The following is a 14097-nucleotide window of genomic DNA, read 5'->3' on the forward strand; positions in this document are numbered from 1 at the left end:
ATGAACAGCCTCTATATTTACTAGACCATTTAAGCAAAATTCTAATATGATTCAGAATTTATGTACATTTGTCAGAAAGAAAACAAATGGAAAATATTTACTGATGATTTGCTATGCTGAAACAGACTAAGTATAGTAATGGAGAAATGATAAAAATGTTACAACTCTGAAGTATTGTAATTTAATCTTTCACATGCTATGAGTGACAAAAAGCTTTCTAGAGATATAAATTTTCATGAAGTGTTTGAAGTGCAGACTATTATTTTCATGAAGATGGACTAGTACAAACAGAAGGGACAAAAATCACACATTTAAGCAGTTATTACAAAGGAAAATGAAGTACAATTCAACTAACAAAAGACTCCATCCAAGAATGAATTCACACTCAGCCCAAGCTGTAATAGACGCTATTCCCACAATTCTTCTGTTTCTACCACAGGAAATTCTGCTCCCCACAATTGGAGAACATTCAATAAATCCATACAGAATCAATGAATACAAGCTATGCTATAAGCACCACTATGATCTGTAGTGGTAGCTGAGTTAAAACATTTCCTTCCTAACTGCCACGAAAAGAGCTGCCTTTTGCATTTTAAAAGCAGGAGTTCAAGCCAATTGCACTTATTTCCAGTTCTGTCTTTGGAAATAAAGTGTCATATACACAGGAGCTAAACACCTCAAGAATGACTAAATTTTACATAAATCAACTGATGTTTAGAGGTATTTTATTATTATAAAGACATAAACTCTGTTTTTCCTGTCTGTGCATTTCTGGGTTGTTTTATTCCCCCAATTTGAATAAATAATATAACTGTTTACCCCTGCAACTGCTTAAGATTTTAATGCACATACTGACTGGTATGATGCAAAGCACTCCAGTACTTTTTGAAGGATTAAAATTCACTAAATTTTATATCATTTGAGATACAGGTGATCTAATAAAATCCAGTCTCTAATGAGGCCAGCAAAAACAAAATGAATTCGCTCATAATTTCAATCTATTTGAGAAATTTCAAATAAAGGCTTTCTTGAAATTTTTCCAGAAAATTATTAAAAATATATAAAAATTTTCAGAAATCTTAAAAAAATTCTTAGTGTGTGATATGCATGTAGGAGTCAGAGAACAGCTCTCCTGGAGGTAAGTATGTTCCCTCCTGCCACTGTGTGGAACCAGGGGACTAAACTCAGGCCATCAGGCCTGCAAGCAAGCACCTCCACCAGCTGCTGAGTCATCTAACTGATCTGATTGTTTATAAGCAACGTTTTCATCTTAGCACACAGCAAATTCTTCTCCTGCTATACAGGTAATATATACTTTCTTCACTGCTCCTCACACCCTCAGAAGTCCTTAAAAAGCACTATAATCCCAATCTCTAAATCTAAATGTGCATGTACACATATACTGTCTACTATACTAAAAACTTTATGTGCTTGAAAAGCAAAACAGCCGAGAAATTTTTGAGAAGCACAAAAGCTCCTGCCCTAAAATTGCTGTCAAATATTCAATTATTTGTCCTCTGAAAACACAGACACACACACAGACACACACACACAGACACACACACACAGAGGTAATGTACATATGAATATTTCCTAAAACCTAATCTGAGGTCTGATACATTTCGGAAATTAAATAAACTAAATGTCACTGTTGTTTTATAAAAACTTTGAAACCAACAACCAACTAACTAACATACTAACATTCGTAAAAACTAAGGCCCCAGGTTATTCCACGTGAGAGATGCATTTGTAATCTAGAAATATGGTGAGAAAAAGGTAACACTCTGATTCTACACACGTGTGCTGTCAATCTCATGCAGACCTGCCTGATGCTAATCACCCAAGTACACTGTTGCATAACTACAAGTACAGGAGCTGGGTTGTGAGGTATTGGAGAGTTTTTCTTTTCCCTAATATAGTAGTGAAGAACTATACAAAAGGTTGTACAATTTATACTTATATAGCAAAGATTACATAAAAGAACCTGATTTCTCCATTCTTGCAATGCTAAGCATTATCATTTCAGTTTTTAGTTCATTTAACACTGAAAATATATCCTTTTAATTTTCATTCTGTTATCCACAGATGATACTTCTAATCATGTTGTTGATTTATATTACATATTTTGTATTTATTGCTTAAGTCTGTTATATTTTCCTAGTTATCTATTTTGCTGTATTTTTCCATTAATTATAAGAATTAATATTTTTCTATCATATATTTACAGCATGAAACACCATACCGCATGGCTTAGACTTATCACAACCACATTGTAAACAACAAAGCACTCCACTTAACTGATTGTTACATATACATTTCAAACATACACTTCTTTAAACATTCCTTCAAGAATTAACTATAATTAAAATAACAGGATCTAATCTGGCTGGTTATAATGCCCATATTAAAAACTGCTATTATTGCTTAATCTGTTGTGAAACACTGTACTTTTACACAATTCATAAAAAGGTCTATCTTATTTTTAATTGCCTTGAGTAAGTAGTCATGGAGTAGAGAGTTCCATTAAACCTTCCTTAAGCTATTTCTTTCTTTGAATGTTATTAAGCCTTCTTTCTAATTCAGATTCCTACAGATACTATCATTTGTGAAAGTAGGGGCCAGTGAGAGGGTTCAATGGGTAAAAGTTTTTACTGCTCAGCCTGGAAATCTGAGTCCAATCCCTGGAACCCTCAGAAAAGTAAAGGGTAAGAATGGGCTCCACAAAGTTGTTCTAGGACCTCCACATGTACTCTGTGGTATTAACAACTCCCTTTACATGCATTATGAGCACATACATACACAATAATACTTAATACTTTTTAAATGAAAGAAAATATCTTCTCATACCCAAAGGCAACTTTCATTAATACCTGATGAGGTAACTTTTTATGTCTAATAAAAGAAATGTTAAAAATAACAAAATATTCATTATGTGGAAATGGAGTAAAAAATATAAAAGGCAGAACCAGAGGACCTACAATAAAGTCAAACTTAGTGTTTCAAGGCTATCTCTAATCTTGGAATATGAAATAAATCTCAAAATTTATCATTTGTGTAAGCAATAGTATATGTACATGTATGTGTCTGCTTACCTGTGAGTGTGAATGTGGAGACCAGAGATTGATGCTGAGTGCCTTTTGTCACTCTACTTTTTGAGACAGTTTCTCACTGAATCTGATAAACTTCATCTGCATCTTCAACATTGGAGTTACAGATGTGCAGCACCATACCTAGATCTACAAGGGCACTGGGTATCTGAATTCAGGTCCTCGTGCTTCTGCATCAGGCACTTTACCCAGTCAGCCATTTCCCAGCCAGCCCTGTATGCATACATGTCATTTTTCAAAGTAAACTATCAATAAGTTCTTGGGAAAACTAAGGTTCAACTATTTTACCATTAGAATTATGAAATATATCCAGACAACAGGACAATTGTAGTGACAGCCAATTCTTTGCAAATTTTACACTGCTTAACACAAGTGACCATGCAAGTTGGTTTTACTGTTGTTGTTGTTGTTACTGTTTGATTTTTGTTTGTTTTTGCAAGGGAGCCAAGCACATACATTACTTACCACATCTCGAAAGACAACAGCACGAAGGCGATTGATATCAACGTCCTGAAGAAGTCTATCGGGATCCTTGATAGGAGAAAGGTTACCTGGAACATTTTCTAAGGGAGTCTTGAAAACAAAAGAGAAATATTAAGAAATACCATATTCTAGAAAATTATTAAGAAGCATCATTACAGTATTTTTTTACGTTAGGCTGATCTTCCCACACCATTTCCTGCACCCCTGAACTAGAAATGAGTGAAAACAAAACTGGCATGGGGCTCATTTTCTGTTCTCCTCTGCTTGCCATGCTTTCTCGCCTCCGTGTTCTTCTCTGCTATCAACATAGGTGCCTCTATGAGCTCATAAATGTAGGTGAGGTTGTGTAGGAAAAAAAATTACCTTGCCTTTCAGAAGAACTGAGTGCAAGTCTCTGCTATCTGGCTTAATGCGTGTTACTAAAATTCCCAGTTAATAAATGTCTTTAATTCTCTTAATTTATCCATCATGCATATATATGTATGAGATAAAAAATATTGCTATGTAACATTATGAAATTACAAATGTAGTCACTTCATGACCATTTTTAAAAGGTAAGCTCTAAAATTTAGTCCTAGTTCCTATAGGACAGACACTAGAGAACATACCAATGAAATGATTTTTCTGTAGTTGAAGAAACAAAACTCTAAGGATTTTAGATAATATATCCGTAACATAAATTAGAAAGTGCAACGAGTTACTCTGGCTCACTCTAGTGCTTTGTCAATTACTCAATGTGCTAAGAATGCTTTGGACTAAATCTGACAATGTATATATATAAAATGCAAATGCAAGTTTTGCACTTAACAGCTATGCACTTGCTGTCCAACTCCTACTTCCCCACAGATGCCACTGTGGTGGTTCACCCCTAAAGGAGGCCATGAAGTTCCTGTGGAACATGGTATAGGAAAAAGTTCAGTATCTAAGGCAGATAGTTACATGGTTTCCATTAAAATCATCAAGGTTATCCACTCTATGTAAAATTGTAACTACTCCAAAATTCAACTAGATTACCTAATAGTTTTTGCATTGGATAATTAGAAAAACTTGCATATAGTATATGGACTAGATAAATCTATAGTACATGTAGAAAAACTAGAAATATTTTAATATATGAACCATTTTACAAAGATTCCCTTATTCCCAGTTGACCTTGGAAAGGTTATGTGAGGACAAGTTTAAATTGCTGCTCCTGTGTTTACACAATATGAAAATGAGGCTCCATGGAGATACAGCACTCATGCAAGTGTGTCCAGATTTGTACCAGAGAGCCCTTCTGCTAGATTAAAAATCAACTATGGTATACTGCCTAAAGTGCCATGTATGAAATGCATGCATAAAAATAGCATCACTTGTTTTTATTCTCTGTACGGATATACTTTGCTAACAGGTCATATATTTTTCTAATATTCCAGTATCAACACTTACCTACTTTTCATTGCCCAACCTCTCACCAGAGACACACTCACTAACTCAACTAAACAACACAGATTTCTGTCTCACTCGGTATGCTGTCTATATAACACAAGAAGAACTACACTTAGTTTGAAGATTCTGTTCATTTGGTAAGAAAAGTACAGGCTTGCTGGTTGTTGGTTCAGACTCTGTGAGTTCCTATGAACCAGGTTAGTTGTTTCTGTGGGTTTTCTTGTGATGTCCCTCCCACAATTGTAGGATGGCTCCTACAATCCTTCTTCCCCCTATTTAGCAGGATTCCCTGAGTTAGGCTTGATGTTTGGCTGTGGGTCTCTACTTCTGTTTCCTTCAGTTAGGGGATGAAGGCTCTCTGATGACAGTTGGGGTAGTCACCAATCTAGGACCAACCTAAGCCTGCTACATATATGTGACAGTTGTGTAGATTGTTCTATTTGTGGGACTAGCACTGGGAGCAGGGGCTTTCCCTAATGCTTTGGCTGGCTCTTGGGAACCTATTCCTCATATTGGATTGCCTTGCCCAGTCTTAATACAAAAGAAGGTGCTTAATCTTACTGCAACTTGATATGCCACACTTTGTGGATACCCATGGGAGGCCTGCCCCTTTCTGAACAGAAACAGTGGAGTAGATTGGGAGCCGGAAATGAATGGGAAGAGAGGAGGGAGGAGAAACTGTGGTCAGGATGTAAAATAATGAAAGAGAGAGAGAGAGAGAGAGAGAGAGAGAGAGAGAGAGAAAGAAGAAGAAAGAAAAGAAAGAAAGAAGAAGAAAAAAAAAAAAAAAAAAAAAAAAAAAAAAAAGAAAGAAAGAAAGAAAGAAAGAAAGAAAGAAAGAAAGAAAGAAAGAAAGAAAGAAAGAAAGAAAGAAAGAAAGAGTATAGGCACGGTCAAGACCAAAGCCTCTCCCATGCAGGGGATTAGTTACACTCTTCTAAGTGTTAAGAGAAGCGAGGCACCAGTAACACCTGAATATTCACCTCACCCCAGGAACCTCTATGTACTTTAATATATTATTTTTGCATTTTATTAAACAAATATCATAAAAGTTAGGATTCTCATTCACTTTAAAATCCTGAATAACTGAGACATCGAAGACAAGGAAATTTGTCTCAGGATTCTTTAAGCTAAGTGGCAGAAGCCAGAACACACCTCAGAAACATTTTTTTACAACCTACAGTACCACAAATGCACTGAAGGCACAGAGATGTACAAGATATGGTCACCACCCTCTAGTAACCAGCCCTTTAATATGTCTATGTAGTGAATATGAGCCAGACTGCTGACACATTAATACTTCCCAAGCAATGCAGATCACTATGGAGTCTTGTCAGCATTAAAATAATATGTGGGTCATATTTCTTTGACAGCAGTGAACAAGAAAAGAGGCTGCAACACTTAAATAACTAACAGACTTTATGCATGTGCAAGTGGCCTAGCAGAAATGATAGCAATACAGAGGCATGGAACTTAGAAAACCAATTAAATTTCTTCAATTGTTGAACAAAAAATTACTGTGTCAATGCTGAACATTTATTTACAAGTGCAGTGAGTGATAAAGAGACATGCTGGTTTTACTGAAACCATCAGAGGAGCTGTCCCTAGACTGGTGCACAGTAATGGTGTCAAAAAACTTTGACCTGAGAAAGCAGCATCTAAGATGGCCTACATGAATGTATTTAAGAAGAGTAAAATATATGGAAATGTACTTCAAGATAAAGAAATTATATAGAACTTTAAGAAGTCAAAATCTTTAGATGAGTTAAATGAGGTCTACTATATGTATGAAAGGTCACAACTGAGATGTGGAATTAAGTGCAGAGCAGTCATACAAACCTTCAAAGCCATGAGGCTGCACATGATGTCATGGGTCAAACACAAGAAGAAAACTCATTTTTTTTTTTTTTGAGTTTTGCTAGTATATTTCAAACTACTATATACCATTCTTTCATTTCATGGGCAGTCAATAACTAGTTTTTCACCCAAAGCTAATCTATTTAAAAATGTGCTTTGCTCATAGGCTGACCTTTGAAAATAGATGTAACTATTTAAAACAGAAATCTCCATTGCTATGTGCCAATGCAATTCTTAAGAACCCTATCAGTAGAAATTACTAGTACCTTCTTCAATAACATACAAGAGAAAATCTAAGGTTAGCTAACCTTGCACATCCAACCAAGAAGCACAGAAGCCAGCACCAGGTCATCAAACCTATGTCAATTTATAGATCTTGTTGCATTGTTCTCACAAAGGAAAAGGGACTCCATATTACAGAGTAAGTGGTGTATTACCTTGGATGCTGCTGTGGCAGTCACACTTTGGGGAGCTTCCTGAGGTTTACTGCTTCCATGGGAAGATTTGTTTCCCCTGTCTCTCTGTCTCTGTCGACATTCTAAACAGTTTCTCACTGCTACACAGCAAACTAAGAAACCAGAAAGATATTAACATAAATTGTTGACATTGGCTATATAGAAAAATGTTTTAAATTTATTTATTTTTTTATTTCCTTTTCTGCCATAGATTATTATTATTATTTTTAAAATTAGATAAATTTAAATTGTGAAATATAATAATTAAGGTACAATACCCATAGAATATATATTAAATAAAATACTCATGTACTCCCAAGTCAAAAGAAACAGATCACCATAGCCTTTCAAACTCCCAAAATAACTCTTCCTAATTCTATAATCTTCCATCAGTCACTATTACAAATGTTCTGTATCATTAAAAATTTTAGGGACATAAAATGCCTATGGGAGGTGTTGGGGAGACAGTATAGTGGGTAAGAGCATTTGCTGTACAGACATAGGCACCTGAAGTCAAATTCCTCATATAAAAAGGTCACTCACACTTGTAACCCTAGTGAGGTAAGAGGACACCCTAGCTCCAGGTGCAGTGAGAGACTATTTATTTCAAAAGAATAAAGTGGAGAATGACAGAGAAGGATATTGAACATTATCTTTTGACTTTCACATATGAATGCATTGGTAGGCATACACACACATATACAAACATACATATATACACATATGCTATACATATACACAATCATACATACATTCACAAATTAATATCAACCTTTAAAATGTTTAATAATAAGGCTCTGACTTTACTTCACCTTTCTTGGGGACTACAGAGTACACCTCATTTCAGACATCATCCACTCTAAGGGTTGTAATAGCTCTGCACAGCAGAAAGAGTTTACACTCCTTGTTACTAGCATGTAATCATTATTATAAGAAACATACAGATTTTGGGCCACCGTTTCTCTAACTTCCTTTCTGTCTTCCTTTGGGCCTTCCTATTCTAGGTAAGGGCTCTGCGATACACTATATCCTCAGTTGTTTGCAGGCCAAGGACATAAACAAGGTTCACAAAGCGATCTACATTAAAATCACTTCAATGATAAATACCAGTTTTACTGACTTTGGATAATTCTAAATATGTTTGACTAATATTTGAAGCAACAAATGATACCATGCACTCTCCACTGAGAAGATACAAGTTTTTAAAACTGAGCAATCCTGGGAATTACAAGACAGTTACTAAGCTGCAGATTCACCAACCTGAATCAGTGCTTTCTACACCTCAGCGCTGCACAAGTCGTCTTAATTACACAGTGTGTACCACTGCCTTAGCATACTTACCTAGCCTTAGGCACTGTCTCATTAGCCCTCCAGAAGACATGTTTTTTTCAGCTTCAATCTCACTAAAATTGAGAGAGCTGGCAAACACAAGGACATCAACCATAGCCATGAGGCGGCTGAGGAACGTCACTGCTGTCTCTGCTGACATGCCTTGTGTCACTTCAATGTTTTCCAACTCAGTCTTTAAAAGAGGAGAGTTAACCTTGTTTAAAATTGGGAAATGTGGCACATGTTATATACACTACAGGTGAAAAGAAGTATAGAAAGCGTGCATAAGAATATAGAAAATAAATTAATAATACCTATCACAAGATCTTGCCAAATTTCGTTTCCCTACTCACTATTCTTAAATTAAAAAGCCCATTTTAAAATTAGTATTAATTTAAATACTTTATTAGTTGAAGAAAGAACTTCATATAATTTCACAAAGATACTTAGAGACAACCGCACATATGTTCTTATTCGTTTTGGTATAAAAGAGGTATAAAATTGGCCTTTCTCTCCTAAAATCTTCATTTCCATTTACAAATAGATGTTTTCCTTTCTTACAGATACAATGAATAAAGGGAACAACACACAGAACTTTTCTTGTGCTATCAAATGAGATGACTGTTAAACTAGAATATATACTTTTGACTTTTCTATTTAGAATCATAAACTGAAACACTAAGGATTTCATGTGTCCAATAAGACTAAGTTCGAAATGACCAAAAGGATTGCTCCTTTAGATACCTAACCGATAAATTATGAAACTCTCATTGTAGAGGGAGGAAGGAGTATTGTTAAGCTGAAAGTTAGTTTTCACTAAAATATTCTCTATGATAAAACGTTACTTCCTGCTTTCAGAAGGAATATTAAAATCTATTTTGTTTCTTAGAATGTGTAACTCCGTAAGTTATAAGTAATGGCAACATTTCTTTATTTTTCATTCTATGCTAAAAACACTGATTTTGATTTTCTTATAACTAGAATTAATTTTCTTAGTGCCACAAGGAGCAAAGAAAAGATATGCTTTGTAAATAAAAATTCTGTCAAAGTTTCTGAAAATGGGCAAACTACCCATACTGACTTTTCTTTAACCAAATGGTAAAGTCAAACACATGGTAGATGCATGGAATAGTTTCCTGTTCCTACTGACTTTTACACTGTCTCTGGAAATGCTTCTGCTTACCTATTTGTGCTTTGCTGCTGACACAGCATCAAATTAAACAGCTGTGACCAGAGCTTAACAGAAGAAAAGAATTCACTGTAAATCTATTTTCAGTTATTCTAGGATGAAACACTAGCTATTGCTTTACATCAGTCAAGAGATCTTAATAACTTTTCAATAAATTAGAACTCAGTATATCTGCAGACATGTTCTTAAATTCTTCGTTATTTTAAATTGTTGAAATGTTGAGAGCTCTACCTCACTGTATTACTGCTTTATTTTCCAGTTGGAATCTACGAACCTAACCAGTGAAATATGCTATGATTTTGAAGCAGTGAATCAGAAAAAAATATTAAGTACATAATTATTAAATTGTCCATATAAATATGCTCTAATTTTGAAGTAGTGAATCAGAAACAAATATTAAATACATAAATATTAAATTGTCCATATAATTTGACAGACTTATTCTACCAAAATATCAAAATTGAAAGTAAAAGGTATTCTTAACATGAATAATAATTTAGAAAATGATTCTTATTCCATTCTGTTATTATAATTTACAAACATATTATATAAGCATCCTATGATAAAATTCATTTAATATAATTCTCACTAAATCTTAATATATATATATATATATATCATCTAATTTGCTGTAATTGGCATTTAAATCTGATTGCACATAGGACTCTATTTTACATTATTTTCATTATATTATGATATTTATTGTAGTGAATAATAAAACAAATACATCAGTGTATTGGGAAAATAATCCTTTTAATGAATTTTTAATACACAAAGATATGTCTGATTAAAAGATGATATGAAAACTCAAAATATAACCAAGTAAAATTTTCATAATTAAAAATAAAATTTAAAAATAAAAAACCTAAAAATTACTGCAAAAGTAATACTAACCTTAGAACCCTGGACATGCATTAGACAAAACAGACAAAAGACCAAAAAAGTACAAGAAAAAAGGAAATTATTAAAATTAAATAAAAATACATGTAAAATTGAAACACAAAATAACATTTTAAAATTATATTATTTTATTAAAAACAAAATTCTCAGAATAGATATTTATTTTATAAAGTACATAATTATGATTAAGATTTAATAAGAAACATTTAAACTTGTTTTGTTTGAATAACTGCCCCCAAATATATTCATGTGAGCATAGCAAATATAAGAGAAAGAATGCAAATTCTATTTTATATAACAAGTATCTTTTCCTAGCAGATGATTAATGAGATATTTTAAAGAGCAAACACAGAATGCCTCTGTTCAAACCCTAACTCAGTATGGACTTGAGCAGAAATGACTCGGAAATCAGTGTATTTCTTAGACCAACTATGTAGACTTTTTCCATGAGGAAATCATATTATAATTAATTTTCTCAAATATTCAGAACCCTTCCTATACAAAACTAAAACATTTATGCCATCACAACTTAAAATTCACTTTGTGTAAGAAAATAACTCACTGATACACTATTAGGCCTATGATACGAGCTTAGGTGGCTGCATATCATCTAAAAGTTTCAGGGCCTTGTTAAGATTCAGGTCTATATAATAAAAACATTATAGGCCTCCCCCCCACCACCAAAACTACAAAATCCCAATTCTTTGAGTTTTTACAACAAATAAATGTGAGTATAAATTTGAAAATATGCCATTTTCATGGGCATATTCACTGGGAAAATATACAGAAGAACCGTGAGACTACCACTAAGATAACTACTATGAGATAAACTACATCAAACCCAAAAGTCTCACATTTTCCACCCCTACATCCTGTTACTAAATGACTGTAATTAAGACTGTCATCATGCCTGACATAGAAGAAAATCTTGCTTTCCTTCTCTATGATGATGCATTATTTGAAGAACCAGAAATATCATTTCTATTTTTTTCCTGGGGCAGAAAAAAATTAAACCACATTTGACACTGTGTTCTGATGGTTGACTAATATGGTCAACTTAAAATTTTGAGTGATTGTTGGTCAGTGGTGTTGGTCACTGGGCAGTGGTGGCACACGCCTTTAATCCCAGCACACTGAAAGTAGCAGATGGATCTGAGTTTGAGGCCAGCCTGGTCTACAGAGCGAGTTCCAGGACAGCCAGGGCTATACAAAGAAACTATGTCTTAAAAAAGCCAAAATGAAAAAAAAAAAAATCTTGAATGATCACAACACAATGTGAAGGAATGTATGACTGACAATGTTCTTTGCTTTTCCATGTTTCCCTTCAATTCTCTGCCTTCATTCATAACTAACTTGAACACTGTGGTAGGAAATAAAAGAAGTAATTCAACTGGCTAGTCCTGGAAAACTTAACTCAAAAACTCAACAAAATAGTATTCCTTCCACAAAGCAAACACTGATCAAATTGCATAGCAAATGGTCCAATTTTATTTGTTTGTTTATTTATTTATAGATAGAGTCTCACTGTGTAGCCCTGGTAGTCTGGAACTCACTATGTAGACCAGGGTGGCCTTGAACTCACAAAGAACTGTAATGACATCTGCTTTTGCTTCTGCAGTCTGGGAATGAAGGCATGCACCATCATGCTGGGCCAAGTATCTTAATTTATCTTGAATATTAAGGTTAAAATTACTGGTTTATTTTTACTTAAAAAAATTTTGTGAGTTATTTATACAAATAACACACAATTTTAAATAACACAAGTATCTAAAACCTCAATAAATACTGCTTTTTTAGATTGCTTACTATAATATAAGCCACATGCATCTCTAGTCTTAAAGTCTACATTGTCATCTCCTTACAGGTAAGATTAATTAAAGAGTTCAAAACTTTCTTTCAGAAAAATGACACTATAAGAATAATTCAGAAATGTTTTTCCTACTACACACAGACTGCTATGGTCATTTACAGTTTCAAGAAGAAACAGACCACTTTGAATGGGCAGTCCCCTAGAAATAGCAAATAAAAAAACTATTTCTGGTTGAATATCTTGCTATCAAAACGGATTATCAATAATAGCTATATTATCTCAAACATTCTAAATTCTAGAGTTTTATAAATGAAAGGCTTTTAAAATAAACTGGGATTATTATTCCATCAAACAAATATGTAAAGAGGGAGTTATTGAAGGTATTCAAGAAAGCTTGAAGAGGCTTCCCCACCTACTTATGTCACATTTATTACCAAATTTGATTTTCAAACACTTTCTTTGGGATAAATGTAATTATTATCCCTTAGCCAATTAAACCAAGGTTGAGGCCATGCCCAGCAAATGATACAGGCCCCATGGAAGCAAAGATTGATCTCATACTGAGGTTAATATCATTTCCATTTAATTCAAACTTCACAAAAATTCATGTCTGAGTCTCACTGAAAAATAAGTCTGTTTCTGAGCAGCAGACCATCAACAAAAAACCGCACTTACCTTGAGGAATAACAAAGGCTACTTCTGGGTTAAGCTTTAGGTTGTTACTCTTAAAATAGAGGACTACAAAAAAGATTTCAATTCTACTTCTGCTTCTCATTTTAAAGTTTAATATAGCTGTACATTAAAAATGTCTACTGACAAAAATACTAAAAAAGTATGTATCTTCTAAGAGATAACTACATTTGCTAAAAAATAGTTTATTATACTTACTAGCCACTGAGTCAAATTCAAGTTCTTATTTTATAAAGAATGAATTCTATAATAATAAAGTTTTTATATACATCCCTGTGTTATTCTTGTTTTATGAACAGCATATGCAATGTCAGTGTCTCATACCATACAGTTCTTACGATAAACCTATTCCACTCCCACTCAGCTCAGTTCAGCAGATGGCTGTAAGACCTAAAGTATTTACTATCTAGCTCCACACAGAAAGTTTACCAGCTACTACTGTCAAAGCTATCATTACTCCCAGATATTAAAAAGTACAAAGCTTCATAGACATGGAAATTTGAAAATGATATATGCGTTATTAAAATCCCCAGGACACTAAGACAACAGTGTCGAGTGTTTCTGCTTCATGCACTGGAGCTGATACTCGGACGCTCCTATATGACAGCGCCCTTTTGGTAAATCAGAGCAACCCTAGTGTCTCCTCCCTCTCACCTGTTCCAGAACTCTTGAGGTTTTGTACTTGGTAGTTTTGAGCTGAAAAGCTCATATTTTCAGTGTGGGTTTCATTCTTTATTCAGGCTTCTCCCTCCTTTTCCCACTATATAGCAAGAACACTAAACAATCCAGTAACACTAAAAGAAAATAATATCCTTCACATTTCCATATTATATAGAAAGCATGAGAACA

General features: G+C 34.0%; 1 protein-coding gene across 8 annotated transcripts in view; it reads right to left on the bottom strand.

The window, feature by feature from the left end:
* The window catches only part of Nbea (neurobeachin), a 544486-nt gene that overhangs the window by 370991 nt on the left and 159398 nt on the right, over positions 1 to 14097 (bottom strand). For 5 of the 8 annotated variants that reach the window (XM_028882144.2, XM_028882143.2, XM_037206607.1 and 2 more), the window contains 4 exons: positions 10743 to 10751; positions 8672 to 8852; positions 7313 to 7443; positions 3573 to 3680 (listed from right to left, as the gene is read on the bottom strand). In XM_028882144.2, coding sequence (XP_028737977.1) covers positions 3573 to 3680; positions 7313 to 7443; positions 8672 to 8852; positions 10743 to 10751 — 429 coding nt within the window. The remainder of the gene's footprint in view (positions 1 to 3572; positions 3681 to 7312; positions 7444 to 8671; positions 8853 to 10742; positions 10752 to 14097) is intronic. The other 3 variants (XM_037206608.1, XM_028882142.2, XM_028882149.2) reach the window with 1 other exon arrangement.

This window comes from Peromyscus leucopus, chromosome 6, assembly GCF_004664715.2.
Source record: "Peromyscus leucopus breed LL Stock chromosome 6, UCI_PerLeu_2.1, whole genome shotgun sequence".
In the NCBI taxonomy this organism is placed as follows: Eukaryota; Metazoa; Chordata; class Mammalia; order Rodentia; family Cricetidae; genus Peromyscus; species Peromyscus leucopus.